Source organism: Rhinoraja longicauda, chromosome 40 (assembly GCF_053455715.1).
Source record: "Rhinoraja longicauda isolate Sanriku21f chromosome 40, sRhiLon1.1, whole genome shotgun sequence".
NCBI lineage: Eukaryota > Metazoa > Chordata > Chondrichthyes > Rajiformes > Arhynchobatidae > Rhinoraja > Rhinoraja longicauda.
The window spans coordinates 12,274,035-12,296,747 of NC_135992.1; the positions used below are offsets into that span (position 1 = coordinate 12,274,035).

The following is a 22,713-nucleotide window of genomic DNA, read 5'->3' on the forward strand; positions in this document are numbered from 1 at the left end:
TGCACCATTCATTACCAAGAAAGATTTGCGGTTGTAGTCTACCAAATAGAATACACAAGCTCATTTTATAAAATGACTTTCAATGGATGAAAATTCACTTTTTAAGAGGTTTTAACATGCTGATTGGATAAGTTCTCTTAACAGAATTGACAGCGTAAAACAAGTGTAGGGGTGAGTTTCTTTGAGGTAAGCAGTTCAAAGCTATAAGAATTGTTACATTTTAAAAGTATATGTGTGTGCCAGCTGTTGTTTATTGAATTAAACAAGTCAAATATGTGCATTGAAACATGATTATTGCCTATCTAAAATGTTCCCAGCTATTTTGAAAAATGAAATTAGCTTCACACTCATGCTTGCATTCTCTTTGCTAAATAACTTTATTAAAGGGTGAGCAACAGTGCCCTCTGCTGTCATAATGAGGGGTGGATCTTAAAATAATGTAATGACAACAAGGTCTGTGCACACTTGTAAAGGGAAAATGACCTGATTTTCAGAATAAAATTTGGCTGTAGTTTTCACAGCATATATTCTAGTTTACTTTTTAATAGCTAAGCCCTATTGTGAATTTTCTTTTCATCCCCAAATTGCAGTTTCACTGAGTTTTGGGATTAGTGAGTTTTGTGGCTTAGTTGAGTTTTGGGATCACTTTAACGTTGAAATCAAATATTCACTCTCCTACCACAATCCCTTATCTCTACGCTTTCTCGGCAAGATAATAATATACCCAGAAAGCAACAATTTTAGTATAACATAACTGAGGTTCCATGTGTTAAATGGGAATTCAGTCAAAAAAGGCCTCTGCTGAACACCAAAGCAGCTCCATCCGTTGTACATTATTTTGCTCAGTTATTCAAAATAATTTTATTTTTAAAAGTTTATTAGCAATTTATTTAAATGTTTCAGATGTTGCAATTTTTTTTGGATCCAAAACGGAACACTGAATGCGTTATGCCCATGATAAATAAATTGGATGTAATTCCATGCGTCCGATTCTTCTCATGAGAGACTAGGGGAGGGATTAAGTTGTTTGTGGGATGTTGAGCAGTTCAAGAGTACAAAGTTTATAGTAGGAATAGAAGAAAACTTTTAATCCAGGGGAGTTCAGGCATGAATTAAGTGACTAATGAGGTCTTGGAGGGAACAGCAATCAAATTCAATGTTAAGCAATTGGTGAATTTATCAATCTGAAATTGTTAAGTGGGGATTAAGGGAAGAAATCTAGACATTTATTTGTTACAACTAATTGTTTGATCCTAAATTATGGGGTTTAAACTGAGGAGTCTAGCCTTAGAGGGAGTACAGAGAAGGTTCACCAGATTGATCCCTGGGATGGCAGGACTTTCATATGAAGAAAGACTGGATAGACCTGGCTTATACTCGCTGGAATTTAGAAGACTGAGGGGGGATCTTATAGAAACATAGAAAATTCTTAAGGGGTTGGAGAGGCTAGATGCGGGAAGATTGTTCCCGATGTTGGGGAAGTCCAGAACTAGGGGTCACAGCTTAAGGATAAGGGGGAAGTCTTTTAGGACCGAGATGAGAAAACATTTCTTCACACAGAGAGTGGTGAGTCTGTGGAATTCTCTGCCACAGAAGGTAGTTGAGGCCAGTTCATTGGCTATGTTTCTATGAGTCGGTATTTTCCCAATGGAAATATACCTCTTTGAGAATTCATTCAAATTAAAACCCCTTTTGGAATTTTGCATGCTGCAAAATGGTGAAATTGATCCGTGTTTTTTGATAAGATAATTGACAGCATCCAATTCTGCTATCAAAGTTCCTATCAAATCTTAAAAATAACAATACTGTTTTCAGGGGCAAAATCATCTTTGATCATTATGTAGAATGTAAGTTAAATTCTGATATAATCAATACTGTAACAATTGCACTATATTTCTAATGTTTTAAATATCCATTTGGTAGCATTGCTGCCCTTCAACTTGGTTAAACCTGTGTTCTTGCTAATCATCATTTATTATGCAACTAATGCTTCATGTGTTTTGAAATAATTTGCCATAATAATTGTAAACTATCTGTAGAAAGATTTAAAAAATAATAATAATGTAATAACTCATGTACCTATCTGTAGCCTTCAGATCCATGTTGCTGCCCTTTTCCAGGGTGTTTCTGTTATCTTGGGAACATGCAGCGATTGTAATTATACAGGGACTCTGTCCTGCAAAAGTGTCGCTAAATTTTCCTGGAAAATGTTCTGATTTATGTGCCATGTCCACTGATTTGATACAAAAAGCTACAGTATTTATGTTGATGGCATAATTTGGGCCAACATTTGTCGATTTTTTAATGTAAATAAAGGAAATGTTAGAAATGTTCAACAACCTGAGTAGCATCTATGGAAAGAAAATGTCAATATTTCATGACAATGATCTTTAGCTTTTAGATTAACATTGTACATAATAGGCTCTGAATTGGTATATTATAATTTATTCATTTTACTGTATGGTTACTTATGCAAAGGTTCTTTAATATTTTCAAAAGTAGTTCAACTAAATTTACTGCATATGCTAAAAGGTTGCATGGGAAAGTCATTGTAAGTATAAATCATCTGGAAATGTTTCCTTATACTTAAAAGTTACCAAATATTCAGCAGTCACTGACTTTATAATCTGGCTGGTTGAGTCAACGAGTTACAGCTGACAGTTTCTTCCTTCCTTCTCAGGAGTTCTGAGATGGATACCAGTGAAGAGCTTCCAAGAAAAGTTTTCAAGGCCAGAAAAACCATGCGCACAAGTGACCGTCAGCAGTTAGATGCCATCTATAAAAGCAAAGAGGGGCTTTTAAAATCAAATGACGAAACCAAAACTAAATTGTGTAATGGTAGACATGAAAATGGAGATTCTGACAGCAAAATATCTCTAAATACCAACTGCATGGATGATACAGACATTGATAGCATTAATGATGTGAGGCTGGGTCCAGAAGAACAACAGGGCAACTCCATTGATGAACTTGGTGTTGCACAAACACCTGAACTAAGTCCTGCTGAAAAATGTCCTAATGATGATAAGGATTTGAAACCCCAAGATGAAAAAATTGAATCAACCCCCCCGGCTGCTGAAGATGAACAAATGTCTACTGAGAATGCAGAAAGCCAAGATTTGATAGATAATGAGAGCAAAGGAGATGTTGCAGTGAATTCAGAGTTTGTTGTGTTGAAGGAGGATTCTCTAATTGCAGTTAAATCATTTACTGAACCCCAGAGCCTTTTAGAAGAAGGAAAACAACCTTCTGTGGATGAAAACAGGGATCACAATGATGTACCAGATGAAAATAGCCTTAAGTTAAAGTCTTCTTCTTCCTCTGTGAGAGAAAAGGAAGACCATGAAAGTTCAATGGATATTAGTGAAGAGGCAATATCAAGTAGCATAGAATCTGTGCAGGAAAAAAATGGTTGTGAGAGCTCTAAAATGGAGCGTGCAGTGACTGAAAATGAAAATACAACAAAAGAGACAGCAGGTGAGTGCAGATCATTTGGGAATTGCACACTGGAAATTGAAGAAATAATTCCTATTTTGGAGAAATTGGCCCCAGAGAAGGACAGTGAATTATCCAACAAGCAAGAAGTTGTTCCTGAAGTGGAATCCCCGACACCCATGGACAATTCATTGCAAGAAGAACAAATGGACACTTTTCTCAATAGTTCTCCAACAAAAGAGGAATGTAATGGCAGCTTGCCAGAAGAGGCATTTCTTGTCTTATCAGATGAGGATGAGCCAGTAATTGAGAAGCAACGAGAAAGTGAAGAGCTGGTACCAAAAATTGATAGCCCAGGTATAACTTATTATTGTCTTATTATTATCTTGTGCAGTCTTGAAGTTTTAAGAGACTAGTCACACTTTCATCTATTAGCTTTACAACTTACCACTTGCTCAATATGTATACAGGTAAACCACTGATTTTCCGGCACCCTTGGTTCCAGAGCCTTTCTGGACTATCTGTTTTACTGGACCAAAAGAGGTCAAGGCCTCCAAAAGAAGTCCCAACGGTATGGGAATGGTCTGTCTAGGCCGCAAAAGGGCCCAGATATCGGCCGGCAACGTCAGCTATAGGAATGGATTTTCCGGCTCCGGGCGGGCTGCAGTTCCAGAGCCCTGGCCGCAGGGGACAAATACAACCAGCCGATCAGCTGCGGAAGTCGGCTAAGGGGGCGGATCTGCCTGCTCTAACCAGGCTGGAGTTCCAGAGCCCTGGCCGCAGGGGGGCAAATTTGACCTGCTGAATGATGCGGAAGTCCCAGTGAGGTTGAGATCGACGTGCTCACCCAGCCTAGGCGTCACATTTTCGGGGATATTTCTGGGGTGGACCACCAATTGCCAGACAATCAGTTTCCAGAAAATCGGTGGTTGACCTGTATATTTTATTAAAGTATAATTTTTGTTCTTTCTCCTAATGGGTGTGACGTCATGATTTGTCTGAAGGTATAAATGTGGGAAATTTAGGGTTTTGTATCATGATGGTATAGATTGTTAGGACAGAGATTGTTATAAACTCTTGCCTTAGAGCTTGTTGCTGAAGTTCAACAAAAATAGCTTGCTACTTGCCCAATGTGTATACATTGTGTATAATATGTATAATCTTCATTTTGAAGGGTTCAAAACATTTTCACGTAATACCAAATTATGACTGCATTGATAATAGACATTAAAAAACCCTGCAGCATAGATGAGGATTAAAAAAATAGTCTGAGAAATGAAATAATTGTGAAGATGTTGTGAAAGCATTTGTATAAACCCTTTCAATATTGTAAGGAAATCTGAAGGTGCTTCAAAAGAATGTAATCAGATGGGGAAATAAAGGATTTTAGCCAGAGGATTTGGCGAGTAGATCAAAAACTTGGCCAGAGAGCTGTTATTTAGGGAGGGTTTGGGCAAAGAGGTATTGAGGTTTGTTCTTTTGGCCCCAAGAGTGTAACCCAGATAGCATAAGACAGACCTTCAATGCTTCCGTGTAGCTGGGATAGGCAATGGAAAATAAGTTACAGGTTAATTAAAGTTGTAGGCTATTTTGTTTTGATATTAATTGATGATATCAGGGCCAACAAAGTGAGTTGTTTAAGACCATTTGAGTTTGTTATTGGAATGTGGGAGGAAACCGGAGCACCCGGAGAAAACCCACGTGGTTTACAGGGAGAACGTCCAAACTCCCAGTAATGGCTAATTTGAACCATGAGGGTGAAAACAGCAATATTTCAATTAAATGCTTGTGGCACATAAAGGGAGGCTTAATCCTTGACTCATTTGGTGCTTTGACATTTTGCTTCGTAGATGTATACCACAAAGAGCAAGCAGTTGACACAAGACAAAGGCAAGAACCAAGTAAGTGTTTTTTAAATTCGATGCAAATGTTTCACTAACTTGATTATTGAAGATACCATTATATCTTTGGTTTTACTATTATATTGCATTTTCCAGATTTCTCCCTCATTAAAGTGTCCCTAATCGTAACTTAAGGTGGTGCATTGGACAACAGTCCAGGCTGCTGAATTCTGTAACTGTAGTCCGTTTGAAGCATGTACAAAACATTTTTATCATTAAAGTTCCCACTTGGTCATAAGTATCGTTGCTGTAGTCATCAGTAGCAATAATTCTATTCCTCCACATCTGCCTTTTGCTGAAATTAAAGATGCTGCGATTTTGACATGTGTAGCACATGGGTAGCCTAGAAATGTTGGCACAATAAGAGGAAGAGTACAGTACAGGGTGAGGTACAGTATTAGGCAATTGTGGACACTTCATATCATGTGGACATTATTTTTTTCAGAGCTTGTGCTGAATAGTCAAATAGAAAACAAATGGTGGTCAAGACTTTCCGTTAAAAGCACCATGTTTCTATAGGAACTATGGGGACAGGATGGTGGTGAAAGTGAGGACATTACTATAATTTTTTTCTTGTTGGTGCTTATTAGGGTGTGACATGACAGTATTGTTGTATGGAACAGCTCTTAGCAACCGGTGTATATTTAGTGACACCCTGTCTTTAAATACCTTCTGCCATAATTAGTTTCTGCATAACATCCTTTACCATACAAGGTCAAAACTTCCATTTGCTGTTTTCTTTTTTTAATGATTACCATAAGCAAAAATTGCTTAAGTGATGAAGCACAAGTACATCTTGTGTCACCCGTCTATAGCTTTTATCTGTGACCGCCCTAGCTTGGTTCATTTAACATAAACCTTTCGGGAAGCTATCATTTTCCCTCCGTCAGCTTGGTGATGATTTGAGCTTAAGTTTGAGCACTTCTGATAGTACTTCCATGAAATACAAGTTTTTTTATTAACGATCTCTCCTATGAAATGGAAGGGATATGTGCTGAGAAAAGAGGCAATGATTAGAAAATATCAGGAAATTAGTAAACTGAATTTGGTTTCCAAAAAGTACTGCACTGAATTCTTAGAGGGCTGTTACAGCTGCAAATTAAGTGGGTTTTATATTAGAAAATAAATAGCTGGTTGCAGAATCAGAAGAGAAAAGTAGAACAGTGACAATATTTGGAGTGTGCTGTTCTGCAGATTGGTGATGTGACTTGCCAGCCTTTCCCACCAAAACCGTTTGTCACAATTTTACCATAATCGCACATCTCGAAAAGAGTAATATTGTGAGTGATGCTCCTTTTCTTCTTCACCGTATTGACCATAACTATCTGATCACTGATTGTGAAAAATGCCCACATGTTGTTTATGGCATACAAATAAAAGTTAATTTTGAGAAACTGAATGTTGTTAATTAAAATAGAAAACTCTTTGTCATTGCAGATGAAGTAGCGCCAAGAAAACGGTCCAAGTCTGAAGACACGGACAGTAGTATATCAAAGCGGTGTCGGTATTCTGGAGATAAATATGAAGCAGCCTTAAAAGTGAAGATCACTGCTCGAGGCGAGATTCACGAGACACTGGAGAAGGTATATGACCAATACTATTGTATCTGTACCACATCATTGGCAAACAATGGCTCATTCTTTACACCATGTCATTGTTCAATATGCAGCATATGGGGAGAGAAAAGACTCTTCTGGACCTTTTAGACTAATTGGAATAGGAGATAAAAGGTGGAAAAGAGGTGAGGGCAGGACAAAGCCTGTCAAGTGCTCGGTGCAGAAAGATGAGGGGAGTTTGATTGGCAGATGGCTGGAATAAGTAACAAGAGATCAAAAGGAGACAGAAGATGTTGGGTAAGAACAGGACAGGAGAAGGAGTTAAATTTAAAGTTGGAGGAAGGGATGTGGGTTGAAGGGGATCTGGGATGGGAATGACGAGGGTGGGAGCGATAGAAAAAAGGAAATGGTGGACTTGGGTATAGATGAAATGTGTAGGATGGAGGGAAAGAAGCTGGGTAACTCAAGGAGAGATGGTGTGGGAAAAAATGGGAGCACACCAAGAGTGGGAGATGGTGGGGAAAAAATGGGAGCACACCAAGGTGGCGATCAATGACACAGGAAAGACAGAGGGGGCGAGGGGTATTACTTGGAAGTTCTTCTTGGTTCTTGGTCCTCCAAAATATTCCAAATGGAATTTAAACTGGAGGTGGGGAAGTTGGAGAATTCACTGTTCGCACTGTTAGGTTGTAAACTATCTTAAGTGGAATATGAGGCACTGTTTCTCCAGTTTCTATGTAGCCTTACTACAGGCATTGATGGACAGAGTGCAAGTGTTCAGAGAAGTGTTCTTCCTTCAACAGCTTGATCTTATGCAGAAGCCAATGTTGTCACCTCCAATTTCTGTAGTAGCTTGGTCTGCACTACTTCCTCTGCTGCATTTGCCATTTTTGTTTTTGCACAGATGAAAGTCTTTCCTGTTACTTGATTTAGAATAGTTATAGTGATACAGCATAGAAACAGGCCTTTCGTTCTAACTCATTCATGCCAAACAAGGTACCCCATCTAAGCTAGTCCCATTTGCTTGTGTTTGGCCCATCTACTTCTAAACATTTCCAACCCATGCACCTGTCCTAGTGTTTTTTAAATGCTGTTACAGTACTTATCTTAACTATCGCCTCTGACAGTTCATTCCATATCGCCTTCTGAGTGATAAAATTGGCTCTCCGGTTCTTATTAAATCTTGCCCCACTCACTTTAAATCTATATCCTCTAGTTTTTGATTTCTCTGCATTCATCCTATCTATTCCCCTTATGATTTTATACACCTCTACAATATCACCCCTCAGCATTCTGCACTCCAAGGAATAAAGTCTTAGTCTGCCTAACTTCTCCTTACAGGTCAGCCTCTCGTCCTTGTAACATCCTTGTAAATCTTCACTGCACTCTTTCCAGCTTAAAAATGTACCTTAATTGGTACATGTGACAATAAATTGAATCTTGATTTTGAATCTTGACTGTTGAAAACAGGTTCACATTTTAATTCTTGGAATAAAATGGACTGACACGCCATCTAGACCTTCCTGGGTGCATTTCTTTTCATTTTCTTAGCATCTCATTTTCTCTACAGGTCTTTTTTTTTACCTTGCCAACCTGATATTGCTACTTAGATTCATGGTTGGCAGATCTCCAATGTTAGACATTATTCACAATTCCAGATATTCGGTTATTTCCTGGACCAGGTCTGGAAAATAAATGCACATTCTTATCAACTAGGCGAAGGTCACCCTTTTAAGGTGCTCAGCCATTCAGTGTTGAGACTGAATTTGCACTTTGTCCATGCACCCCCACTACTCCCACCCCCCACACACACACACACATACGACCCACCAGCCTCAATGCTGTGTCATTATCTATCCAAAAATCTGTCTATCTCAGCCTCACTTTTACTTAACTCTCACATGGGAGTTCTGCAGTGTCAAAATTATGACCATGTTGGTCTGTGCATGTGCTACAAGCATCCTCTGGGCATGGTCCAAGTTCCAGTACAATACATCAGAAAGTGTGCTACATGTAGAACGACACCATCTGTGCTCTTTTTCGGAAATCACAAAGGTGAATTACAACTGTAAACACTGAACTAAATTTTCCAGTTGAATCTGATTAATGGGAATGGGAGCATTATTTTTATTAATGGTAAGCAAATTTTTTCTCTTATTTTTGCACAGATCGTTCAGCAAATTATTGAAGAGCGGATAAGCTCCATGCAAAGTGGTGTTTTCGACAAGAAACTGGCAGAGCTGAAAAACAGAGTAGAAAAGATAGAATGCCACAAAAGGCATGAATCTTTAATCTGTGGCTTACAGGTAAGTAAGTACAAGCAGCTATGGCCACATCCAGTATAAAATGTGGAAGTAATTTGGAAAATCAAGTAAAGATGACTAGAGGCACTCTATTCCTTAATGCCTTGTGAATAAAGTTTCTCGACATGGTAATCTTTTGAAATGGTTGCCGTGGATACCTCAGTGTTTATGAACTCCCTCAAAGACAGCGCTATGTTATATTAGTTGTGAAGTGCGACATTAGGGAATTGGGTATAATAGATACCAATCATCATTGGCATTATTGCTGCTGTGGTACCTCGGAAAGTTTCTCTAAGACGGCGTTTCAACTTCCAAAAAGCTGATTGGGAGCAATTTGCCAGCAATCTGGACGAAGCCTTACCTGTCCCTCGAGCAAATCTCTGCAAACTATGATCAGTTCGTCAAAACAGTGCAAGACATCTCTCAAAAATATATTCCATGCGGATTTAGGGAATACTATATACCGGGAATCTCAGCTGACAGTGCCTCATTGTACGAGAACTACTCAAAACTGTACAAGGAAGATCCCTTCTCAGAGGAAACTATGAACACAGGGGAGATGTTCATGGCAGCAATATCAGAGGAATGAAGGAAATCCTGGCAAGACCTTATTGAGAGTGTTGATATGATACACAGCAGAAAGAGAGCTTGGTCAACCATCAAGAAACTTAACAACAACCCCCAGAAGGCAACGCTGCACTCTAACTTTAGAGCAGATCAGGCTGCCCACCAGCTGCTTCTGAACGGCAAACCACCACACAAGACGCGCCACAAAAGGAGTCCATGGCATCAGGGTGATAAAGAATCAACCTGTCACTTTAACAGCACGGAACTCCAGACAGCAATCGATTCCCTCAAGAACGGCAAGGCAGCAGGCCTGGATGACATTCGCACAGAACAGATCAAACATTTTGGGCAGATTACACGAGAGTGGCTCCTCTTGCTGTTCAACAATTGTGTAACCATCTCCCTCCTACCTAAAATATGGCGGAAAGCTCGTCTGATCGCTATCCTTAAGCCAGGGAAAGACCCTAATGAAGCAAAAAGCTACAGACCGATCTCCCTATAATGCCATCTCTGTCAGCGCCTCATCTTGAACAGGCTAGGCCCACTCACAGAACAACACCTTGTACCAGAGCAAGCTGGCTTCCAGCCAGGGAAATCGTGTACCAGCCAAGTGCTCAATCTAACTCAGCACATTGAGGACGGCTTTGAGAGGAATGAACTAACTGGCGTTGTCTTTGTTGATCTGCCAGCAGCCTACGACACTGTGAACCACCAGCTGCTCCTCAACAAGCTCCATGACATGACAGAGGGCTTCCACTTGACCAAACTGATTAGACTGTTGCTGGAAAACAGACGCTTCTATGTTGAGCTAAATGGTAAACGCAGCAGATGGAGGAAACAAAAGAATGGCATACCTAAGGGCAGCGTCCTTGCTCCAGTGCTGTTCAATGTATACGCTAATGATCAGTTGGTGTTCTCAGGGACGAGAAGCTTGATTTATGCTGACGACCTTGGAATAGCAGCCCAGAGCACTCGCATAGATGAGGTAGAAGCTACCCTCTCATCATCCTTAGACGACTTGACAAACTACTTCAAGGACAACCAACTGAAGGCAAACCCTGCTAAGACCCAAGTTAGCCTGTTCCACCTTCGTAATCGCGAAGCTGGGAGGAAGCAGTCCTTAATATGGAATGGTGTCCCTTTGAGACACTGTAACTACTCTGTTTATCTTGGGGTCACTCTGGACCGAACCCTTTCCTTCAAGCAACAGGTCGAAAAAGTGAAGGGCAAAGTGAGGACAAGGAACAGCCTCCTACGCAAGCTAGCAAACGCGTCATGGGGTACCAATGCATCCACACTGCAGTCAACTGCTCTTGCGCTGTGCTACTCTGCTGCAGAGTATGTTTGTCCTGTTTGGGAGAGATCATCTCAGGCGAAGAAATCTGATGCCACTCTTAATGACAGCTGCAGATGCACCACTGGCTGCCTAAAACCAATGAATGTGGATAGCTTGTATGTCTTGGCCAGTATTGCTCCACCAGGAATCCGCAGATCAGTTGCCAGTAGAACTGAACTTAGTAGGCAAGTTGGGGACACCCACCATTCCTGTTACTCGCATCATCCAGCCCCAAACCACCTGAAGTTGAGGAAGAGCTTCCTTTACACAGTCCAGCCACTGTCACGGTCTCCTCAAGCAACCAGACTAGCCTTGTGGGAAAAGAAACGCAGTGAAAACCACCACCACGAAAAGCTGCCAATCCCAACCAAGGAACAACTACCACCTGGTCACAGGTGTGACAGGAAGACCTGGAAGTCCCTCAATAGGCTTTGTACAGGGATGGGCCTATGCAAGACCAAGATGAGCAAATGGGGCTATGCTGATGCGGCAGACACAGAATGTGAATGCGGAACATCTGTACAATCCATGCCACACCTACTAAGATGTCCACTTCTTAGTGAACAATGCTGCCTGGAAGATCTAGTGGTGGCAAAAGAGAAGGCTGTCCACTGCAAGAGCCTGAAACATAGATGATGGACATGACAGAAGAAGGGAATTGGGTTCTGGGTTCCACATAAACAGGTTCACTAGCAGTTGGAGTCCCTCTATAATCCAATTTACCAGTAACTTTTTGAAAGAGCAATTTTTTTATTCATTTTTTTCAAATCTGGGCATCACTGGCAAGACCATTATTTACTGAACTTGAGAAGTTGATGAGTCACTGCCTTGAACTGCAGCAATATCTCAGGTGAAGATACTCCCACCATGACATTGGTTTGTGAATTCTAGGACTTGATGAAGGATCAGCGATATATTTTCAACTCTGTATGATGTGAATTAATGGAGAACTACAGATGCTGGAATCTTGTATAGACCACAACATGCTGGAGTTGCATCTGCAACTGTGGAGGATAGATGACATTTTGGGAGCGGAACTCTTCTTCAGTCTGATTGTGATATGGAGGGGGGGAGAATGCTGATGTCAAGGTTAAGGCAACAACCTTTCCTTCCATGTTATCAGAAAGTAGCCAAGGACCATTTACATCCCAGTCATTCCTCCATGACCCCTCTCCTGCTGGGTGGAAGATACAAAAGCTTGAAAGCACTTACCATCAGATTCTGGAACCATCTCTTCCCCACTGTATTCAGACTACTGAATAATCCTCTCATAAGCTAGGTTATCGTCCCGATTTTCCAACCTACCTCATTGTGTCCCTTCTCTCTGCACTTTCTCTACGGCAGTAATGCTGTACCACTTTATTTTGCATTCTGGTATTTTTCTCTTTGCACTATCGTATGGACTTGTATATTGCTTGATTTTATTAATGTATAGTATGATTTGACCAGATAGCACACAGTTGTTCACTATATCTTGGTAAACATGACAATAATAAAGTGACAACCAATATAGCTCAGTCGTTGACCAGTCCTCCAGTCAAAAATATTCATCACATTAGACAGATGCAGAAGCTCACGTTATCGCAATTGGGAGATGTGTTGCATATATGTTTGGCTACCAAGAGGATGCAAGAGCAATTTAACCTTTTGCTTCATTGATTTGTTCATAGAATTCATCGTTGTGCTTTGAGTTTGCTGACCTCCTTTGAAGCTGTTGCACAGAACTTGCCAGAGCCTGACAATAGAATATTTTAATTAATTTCCTGAAAACCAAGATAATTCGCTTGCTGTGATGAGCATCTTCAGATCAGCATAAATTAACTGGATGAAGACCGCCATCAGACTAATTGGCTGATTTGAGTCCTGAAGTAAAACATAACGGAAGCTACCTTTTATCGCATTGTTATTTTTGAGGGGTTATAAATATGCATCCATTTCTGAATTTTTCTCTTGTATTTCATTTGCACACACCACAGAGAGCAGTAAAATAAATGAATAAGTAATCTGTTTGGACAAACCTGGTTGCACTTGAAACCCTTGCCTCTATTTCTGACGCCAACAATCTTCTCCTTTTTCAGTTTCCTCTGTTTGGTTTTAAAGAGCAAATGTTTACATTTTTGTAACTTTAATATTCAATCAGTCAAGAATAGTGTTTGAATAGCGGGCCTGGGTGGATATGCCTCAGGACTAAATTTTTGAATTTGTTCTTTTAAATAATTGTGCTCTTGTATTTCCTGCAGGCAAAGCTAATGCAGATAGAGAAAAGGCTGGGGTCAGCAAATCAAGCTCGAAATGATTCCATCCTGAAAAAGGCACTAGAGGTAGGTACCAAATATGTCCACGTTAGTAACTTTGTGAGAGGGAAATTAGGTTCTTGGATCATTAAGACAAGAAAAAATATATAATTGAGAGGGCACATTTTTGCACGCAGTGAAGAGTAGATTGTAGTAATCTTTAGACCATCTGTCTTTTGTACCTTATCTCTTTTCCCATTTCTTATAAAATATTGTGATATTGACTGACGAACAGTACAATTTAATACAATTATTGCTTGAAACATCCATATTTGCATGCGCGCACAGTTATCAACTGAACTTTAAATATCTGATATATACAGAAGATAAATATAAACTAACATAAACACAAACTAACTCAAGTTTCCTAATTACAGAGATAGGATCTACCATATTATTTTAACAGCTGACATTGAAACACTTCCAGTGAGAAGAATTTTTCCCTTATCTTTGTGCCTTCTCTTGCCATGCATATCTGCTAAGGAATGTTAAATAAGTCGAGGTATTCCAAGTTATAGTACAGGAGAAAATGTTAGATTTAATATTTTCAAGTTTGTGGGTGATATAAAGCTTGGTTGGGAAGGGGAGAAAGTGGGACAGGGTATTGAACTAAGTGATCAGCTATGATATTGAATGTTGGATCAAGCATGAAGGGCCAAATGACAAACTTCGACTGTTACAAATTTGGCCTGGAAATAACATATGGGGTTAAAAAACAATAGGTTGAAGCTGGTAGTTTCAGTACCAGGCATGTGAATTTTCCACGGATTTCCGCGTTTTTTAAAATCCATTTTCCGTGCTTTTTGCATGGTTTCTGTGCTTTTTCACTTTGCCAAATAACGAGAGAAAGTGGATCGAGAAAAATAAAGGGAGAAAAACCGATGTATAGACTTGTAATGAACACAAGGGTTCCGCGAGAAATCTCCCCCCCCCCCCCCCCCCTCCTGCGCCATGGAAGTCTCCCCAAAAATGTGGCGCCTAGGCCGGGCAAGACAGCCAATCTCGACCTCATCGGGACTTCCATGGCCAATGTGTCAATTCGGTCGCTGGAGCTTCCGCGAGAAATCCCCCAGCACCGTAGAAGTCTGCCTGAAAATGTGGCACCTCGGCTGGGCAAGGCAGCCAATCTCGACCCAATCGGGACTTCCACGGCCGATCGGTGGGTTGAATTTGCAACCTGCGGCTGGGGTTCTAGAACTCCAGCCCAGCCGGAGGTAGCAAATCTATCCCCATAGCCGACTTCCTTGACCTGCTGGATAAACCAGCAAAGCTCTGGAACTAAGAGTGCCAGAAAATCAGTGGTGGAACTGTAATGAGTAAATATTAAATTTAAGTGCAAGATTATATAACTAAATTAATTAAGACAGGTCATGTAAAACAGCAGAAAAGCCAATTACCACCTTTTTGGGCTGATGATCAATTAATGTGCGAATTTACTTAAATGTTATTAGTGTACAGTGACGTATTCACATTATTTTGTAATCTCTGTTTTTACTTTGAAATGCACTAAAAGAGGCTTGAAACTGGTAATTTTGTGTGTAAATTTTCAAAAATGTTCCAATTTTTTGACCCCCATTGTACACCTCACACAAGTGCTTGGTTCTTTTCCTCTTTCTTTTTACCTCACTCACATGCCTGCATTACGGAATGTGGCAAATTAAATTTGAATAATGAAGATGTCATCATAAAAAGCAGAGAGATAAACTTCTTCAAAAATGGCAGAGGTCTAAGTTGTCATTAATAGTCTTGGAATTAAAAGTAAAGTTTGCACATGAAGGAGCAGGCATTCAGGAGAAAGACATTGTCATTAACTGCACCACAGCCACAGAGTGGTATACTCCTTGTTATCAATTTATGGCTATTTGTTGCACATCCTGCCCTATTTATAATGGCTGAGCAGCCACCACAGATGGCAAGACAATTTGAATTTGTTCTGTCTCCTCACTAGAGTATTATTGAACAATAATCTTATAGGAGTTAATTACACTCAAAATGTGTTCTTTTAACGAATGTCATTATGTAAGGGAAATGAGTACGGGTTATTTAAGCAGATTATTCTTGTTTAAATTGGGTTTGGGAATTATTAGCCATTATCGTACACATATAAAGGGTATCACAAAACAGTAAAAGTTGATCCTATGACTGTTTGACCACACGAATAAAACAATATATGGTTAAAAACAATGTGTTACTAATGGTGATTGTCCCAATAAAAGAAGCAACTGACATTCCTTTGGCTGGACAAGGATTAAATATTTTTGGAGGGGGGAATGGTTGGAAGTTGTGAAGTTTAAACTGGCTCTATCCAGGACCACAAAGAGATAAAATTTGATTGAAGTCAGGTATCAGAATAATTCTTCTATGACGCATTTTTGTTAATACCTCTGCTCTTTCAAACTTCATGAAAATGTACACTTCCACACAAAGTTTTTGCCATTCACTGCCGATACATATGAAACCTGCGAGTAAGCAAAATCACTCAATAAAATATTATTTTGTGGCTCAGTTTCATTAGAGATGGTGAAGAAGCTAATATCTAATTGCAGCTTCGAGGGATCTAATTGTTATAGTTATAGTTTCATATTAGAGATTGTGAAGAAGTTAATTTATAATTGCTGCTGTAGAATCTGACAATTTTAATTGTTGATATAGTTTCATATTAGCACTTCAGTGCCAAGATAGAAGAGCGCCTTTTTATCATGATTCACTAAACTCTCTCTAGACTTAATTATGTTAATCATGAAGTTAATGCTTATGAGAGATCCTGAAGGCAATTTAAAAGTCTACCAGGACTTTGAAATTGTTTTGCAGCTTGTAAAGTGTTTGACTTCACTTGCTATGCATGGATATTTATAATGAAATGCTTACTGCTGTAGGAAGTATTGCTTGATGTAGAGATTCTATATGTTGAAAAGGTCAATTTGTACAGCTTTTGCATAGTTTTATATTGTTTCTATCATTTCAAAATGTGGAAATGTTTATTGAGAAACAGTGAATTATGTTTTTGCAGAACTTTCAGCTTGAGGCTGATGGAGCATTTTTGCATTAGGCTAATTGAAATATTAACAAAATCATGCATTTATTGTGAAAAGTCTGAATAGCAGTAGACGTACACATAGATTCCAAATGTAAAGAGAACCATTTGTGAGGATTCTAATTACTACTTCAACAAACTATGCTTTTTTTAAATTTAAAAATAACAAACATCTACTACTGTACAAATTGTATAGTGGAATACAGAGAATGTGACTTTACTAGTAATAACTGTCAAAATAACGCATGAATGGACCACAACTAGGGAAGGTTAATACCCTCAAATATCATTAAGATCTTCATGGACTTTCATAATGCCAAAGGATTTATTGAGCTTTCTAAAGACTATTATTCCAAGTATTTACAAAACATTCAAATATTTTATGCATCCCTTGTGGATGATTAAGACATGCACAAGGAGCAATGACTCCACCTGGCCACTTGGGCTTTTGGAAAGGAGTAAGTAGTAAGCATACTTAAGCAATTTTGTTTTGAGTTGGTAACGGTTGATCCATCATTACTTACAGCTAGTAGAACTGCTGCCTCACGGTGTCAGCAATCTGGGTTCAATCCTAACCGTTGCTATTCATGTGGTGTTTGCACATTTTGCATATAACCTGGTGAGTTCCTCAAGGTTCTTGGCTTCCTCACACCTACCAAAAATGTGGAATTTGTCTCATATGGGGTAAATAGGATCTGAGGGAGTTGATGGAAATGTGAAGAATATGGGACAAACTAGTGGAAAAATGGGATTGCCCTCTGAATCATGGATTCAGCAGAGTTCCTACATCATAAGGAAATAGAGAAATGTTAAGGATCACACATTTTCTAATTTTAATAAAGATAATACTGAATTGGACAGATTGTTAAAAATGAACATTGAAATTAGAAGAAGCAAAGAGGGCGCTTGGGTAACAATACTTTTATCACTACCATGATCATCCGAACATTGTGATGGGCTTTGCTAAGTCACACCTGGAGTATTGTGTTCAGTTTTGGTCTCCTAACCTGAGGAAAGACGTTCTTGCCTTAGAGGGAGTACAGAGAAGGTTCACCAGATTGATCCCTGGGATGGCGGGACTTTCATATGAGGAAAGACTGGATAGACTGGGCTTGTACTCGCTGGAATTTAGAAGACTGAGGGGGGGTCTTATAGAAACATATAAAATTCTTAAGGGGTTGGAGAGGCTAGATGCGGGAAGATTGTTCCCGATGTTGGGGGAGTCCAGAACCAGGGGTCACAGCTTAAGGATAAGGGGGAAGTCTTTTAGGACCGAGATGAGAAAACATTTCTTCACACAGAGAGTGGTGAGTCTGTGGAATTCTCTGCCACAGAAGGTAGTTGAGGCCAGTTCATTGGCTATATTTAAGAGGGAGTTAGATGTGGCCCTTTTTGCTAAAGGGATCAGGGGGTATGGAGAGAAGGCAGGTACAGGCTACTGAGCTGGATGATCAGCCATGATCATATTGAATGGCGGTGCAGGCTCGAAGGGCCGAATGGCCTACTCCTGCACCTATTTTCTATGTCAACCAAACAGTATTTGTTTCGAGCATACAAGAGTGCTTGTGAGGACAAGCTGGTTTCCACATGCGGGAGGAAGGAAGAGGATATATTGATGAGAGGTGAAGTAAACAAGAGGATTGTGTGGAGCATGCATTATACTGGTTGAATGTCAAAGTCTGTTTCTTATGAGTTCAACTTTTAGTAGATTTGGTCATTGCTGCAACATGGTAAAAGATATGAGTGAATTGTTCTTACATAAGACATACTGAATGGATGTAGTTCTGAAACTGCACCAGCAAGCTGCCATCAAAGCATGAAATCTAGGTTGCCATGATAGGTTAGAAAATAATCTAGGTTACAAAATTACATGATGAGAGGATTTTGTTTTGGAACTTTTAATATTTTGAAAATATAATACCATATAATTTACATTCTTAAAAAATACTCTGATTTATCAAGAAATTGATTCAATATTTAAAACTAAACCATTTTTTCAGGATTATGGAGTGAGAATTTGGGGGAGGGAGAGGAATGAGAATCTCCAGGTTGTTCTACATAGCCAGCAGAGTCTATGTCATAGTGATACACCGTGGAAACAGGCCCTTCGGCCCAACTTGCCCACACCGGCCAACATGTCCCAGCTACACTAGTCGCACCTGCCTGCGTTTGGCCCATATCCCTCCAAACCTGTCCTATCCATGTGGATCAAAAACTTCCCTGATGCAATCCTTCCATGAACAGGAGTTGAGATCTTTACTCTTTCTTGGAATTGTAGCAATCAGTGCCTGACTGGACAAAACTTCTCATCTGTAGTCATATTGAATTCCCCCTCGGTGGTGATGTTGATTTTGGAGGCATTACTCTTGTTGGTGCCATCTACAGGCACCTTTGAGTTATTACTGCGGTGTACATAAAGATGGGTGTCTTGTTATTTTACGGTCCATTAATTGCAAGCGCTGCAATTCTTTTAATAGATGAAATGTAAATAATTGTGGAGACCAAAAAGAAGTGCACACTTCATTATTCTCCTCTTCTGTGGCCATCGTTTATTTTATGTAAAGAGGCTTTTTATCTAAAAAAAATCCACGCTGCGAATGGGATCTTGTTTACAAGTACTATCTCTTTCATTCTGGCCAGCTAAGCTGTAAGAGTTCCACTAGGCAATCCTGTGCATTTCATTTGGTCAGCAGTCTTGTGTGTTGAATTTCAAATGTTGGATGTTTGTGAAATAAGTCCTTTTAAAGTCGGGGGATTGTGTGTTATATATCAGTATTGGCAGGGGAACTTCAAAGTTTTCTAGCCTTTATATATCACTATTGGTAGAGGAGGTATTTCTATTGAGTATTGCATTACAATTTATTTCCATTGAGTAGATAGTGTGCGGGAACATTTTTCTATTTGTGGAATATTCTGCAATTAACACAAATACAATGAGTGTGGCACAACCGGTTGAGCTGATGCCTCACGGTGCCAGAGATGCAGGTTCGATCCTGACCCCTGTAATTTGCCCCTCGTGTAGTGAGTATGCAAAAGTGGGATAACAGAACTAGTGTGAAAGAATGATCAAGGGTCATCATGGACTCGGTGGCTGAAGGATCTGTTTCCATGCTGAATCTTTCAATCAATCAATTAATTCAGCCAGGGATAGTCATAAGCCATGGCAAAATACATGAAAAAAGTTGTATGATGCTGCTGAACATCAAAGACAATTATACTCCATTTTCCAGCTAAAGCTAGGTGTCTTAATAGTTTTGGTAATGGGAGTGGAAAAAAGAACAGATTATAATGTGATTAGGTTTAACTGCATTAGTGAGATTGGAAAGAGCTACAGAGTTACATAGAAATTAGGTGCAGGAGGAGGCAATTTGGCCCTTCGAGCCAGCACCGCCATTCATTGTGATCATGGCTGATCATCTACAATCAGTAACCTGTGCCTGTCTTCTCCCCATATCCCTTGATTCCACTAGCCCCATGAGCTCTATCTAACTCTCTTTTAAATTCATCCAGTGAATTGGCCTCAACTGCCTTCCGTGGCAGAGAATTCCACAAATTCACATCTCTGGGTGAAAAAGTTACTTCTCGCCTCAGTTTTAAATGGCCTCTCCTTTATTCTTAGACTGTGTTCCCTGGTTCTGGACTCCCCCAACATTGGGAACATTTTCACTGCATCTAGCGTGTCTAGTCCTTTTATAATTTAATACATCTCTATAAGATCCCCTCTCATCCTTCTAAACTCCAGTGAATACAAGCCTAGTCTTTCCAATCTTTCCTCGTATGACAGTCCCTCCATTCCAGGGATTAACCTCGTGAACCTACGCTGCACTGCCTCTGTAGCAAGGACGTCCTTTTTCAAATTAGGAGACCAAAACTGCACACAATATTCCAGATGTGGTCTCACCAGGGTCTATAGGGTGGAACAGCATCCCTCTCCCCATCAGAACTGCCCCCTCCATCGACTCCTTTAAGTCCAGGCTCAAAACCTATTTCTACTCCCTAACGTTTGAGGCTCATTGAGGAGGCGCTGTGAACTGCGTGCTACTGAATGTTTCTTTTTTTTTTCCTTAGTACCTAATCAGATGTACAGCACTTTGGTCAACGTGGGTTGTTTTTAAATGTGCTATACAAATAAAATTGACTTGACTTAACTTGACTATACAACTGCTGAAGGAGTTCTTTGCTCCTGTACTCAAATCCTCTCATTATGAAGGCCCACATGCCATTAGCTTTCTTCACTGCCTGCTGTACCTGCAGGCTTACTTTCAGTGACTGGTGTACAAGGACACCAAGGTCTCGTTGTACTTCCACTTTACCTAATCTGACACCATTGAGATAATAATCTGCCTCCTTGTTTTTGCCACCAAAGTGGATAACCTCACATTTATCTACATTATACTGCATCTGCCATGCAACTGCCCACTCACTAAACCTGTCCAAGTCACCCTGCAACATCCTAACATCCTCTTCGCAGTTCGCACTGCCACCCAGCTTTGTGTCATCTGCAAACTTGCTAGTGTTCCTTCTAATTCCATCATCCAAATCATTAATATATATTGTAAATAGTTGTAGCCCCAACACCGAGCCTTGCGGCACTCTCCACTGCCTGCCATTCTGAAAAGGACTTGTTTATTCCTACTCTTCGCTTCATGTCTGCCAACTAATTCTCTATCCATGTCAATACCCTACCCCCAATACCATGTACTCTAATTGTGCTCACCGACCTCTTGTGGTACCTTATCAAAGGCTTTCTGAAAGTCAGGTTGACAAAGACAAATTGGGAACATCGGTGTGTGGAAGTGGAACAGGCCCCACTGCATAATAGTAATATTTCTTGGAATGTGTTTAGCCAGCCTGCCGTGGAGAAACGCAATGGGGATGAGGAGTTTCTTCCAAGAAAAACCCTAACCCAGATAGGGTGGTCTGCATGACATTTTACAAGGCTATTGAAGAGAATAAATTGTTGATTACACGGTATTAGAAGCTGCATTTCCCACTAATTATTCTGTTTTTGGATTAGACTACCACTGTCCAATTATCACAGCAAGTAGACCCCTTCAGTCGTCAGTAACACATTGAAGCTCACCACATTGTAAGAGTCATTGTTTGGCTGAGAATTAATTTGACTGACTCGTGCTCCAGTTAGATTTATGTACAGATGTTAAAATAGATGGAATGTTTGAAATATTATTTAATGAAGAGTATCCTCATCTTTATGAGGTTCAAGCAGAGTATGAAATGGATGGTCCAGATAGATATTATGGATATTAACAGTTCCTCCAGAAGTTGCATTTGCACCGAACGTATCAGAATTAAAACATGCATTGAACCAGCTTTTTATTCTCATGATTGTTCTTTAAATCAAAGTCTGTCATTATGATATATTTACGAAGAGTAAGAAAATAACTTTGCACTAGAGTGCTGAGCATACTGGGGTAAATACCATGCAACTGAATTCGTAGTGCCCTGTGGAGAAGTGAACTTTGAGTTTCGAATCTGAGGATTACATTTGATTAGATGATCTGCTAAATCGGGATTACTTTTAACGCCTCAGTTAAATTCTAGTGCACTAAACTTGGGTCTGCAAGGACCCTTAGGGATCAGACTAGTATTCCTCCTCTCCCCTTATGATTGGTAAGTTATTGATGCCATAATGACTACAACCTTCATTCTTGGATATCTAATGACAGTATTATGGAAATCACTGAACAAGATGAGACAAGTCCACTTAACTCAAGTAAGTGCACAAAAGTTTATTTTAAACCCAATGGAACAATATTCTGCATAATTTGTTATTTTGAGTGAACGATGAGATAGTTACAGAAATTCTGTGGTAAGCATAATATATGCTCTGGTTGATCAGAATTCAGAATTATCTTTATTGTCATCCAAAAAAAACAAGTCTTTTTTTCAACATGGGACCTCCATGTTGCAGAGGAGTTGCATTCCTAGAAAACCATTCCATCGTGATTTTCTGGAACACAAAGTCCTATTTCCTATTGAACCCCACATTATAAATGGAAAAGTGATCATATGGGATGTTTTTCACAACAGTAATGACGAGTGCAGCAGCAGGGCATGTCACTTAAGGGCTTGTCAGTTTCCAAAGCAAATCTAAGTGGCTAGCAGCTACGTTTGGAGACTTGAGCAACTGCAGATGGTATCACCTACCAGTCGTCAGTTTGAATGAAAATACACACTTTTAAATGTGCAACAAATATGACTAAGATAGATTAAAGAAACAATACGCGATAAATAATAATAGTTTAGCTTTAGTTGTTTAGGTTGTG

General features: G+C 39.8%; 1 protein-coding gene across 7 annotated transcripts in view; it reads left to right on the forward strand.

The window, feature by feature from the left end:
• LOC144611573 (activating transcription factor 7-interacting protein 1-like) overlaps positions 1–22,713 on the forward strand; it is a 126,886-nt gene that overhangs the window by 57,493 nt on the left and 46,680 nt on the right. For all 7 annotated transcript variants that reach the window (XM_078430736.1, XM_078430741.1, XM_078430739.1 and 4 more), the window contains 5 exons: positions 2,681–3,792; positions 5,286–5,336; positions 6,774–6,919; positions 9,061–9,198; positions 13,339–13,419. In XM_078430736.1, coding sequence (XP_078286862.1) covers positions 2,691–3,792; positions 5,286–5,336; positions 6,774–6,919; positions 9,061–9,198; positions 13,339–13,419 — 1,518 coding nt within the window. In that variant the 5' untranslated portion in view covers positions 2,681–2,690. The remainder of the gene's footprint in view (positions 1–2,680; positions 3,793–5,285; positions 5,337–6,773; positions 6,920–9,060; positions 9,199–13,338; positions 13,420–22,713) is intronic.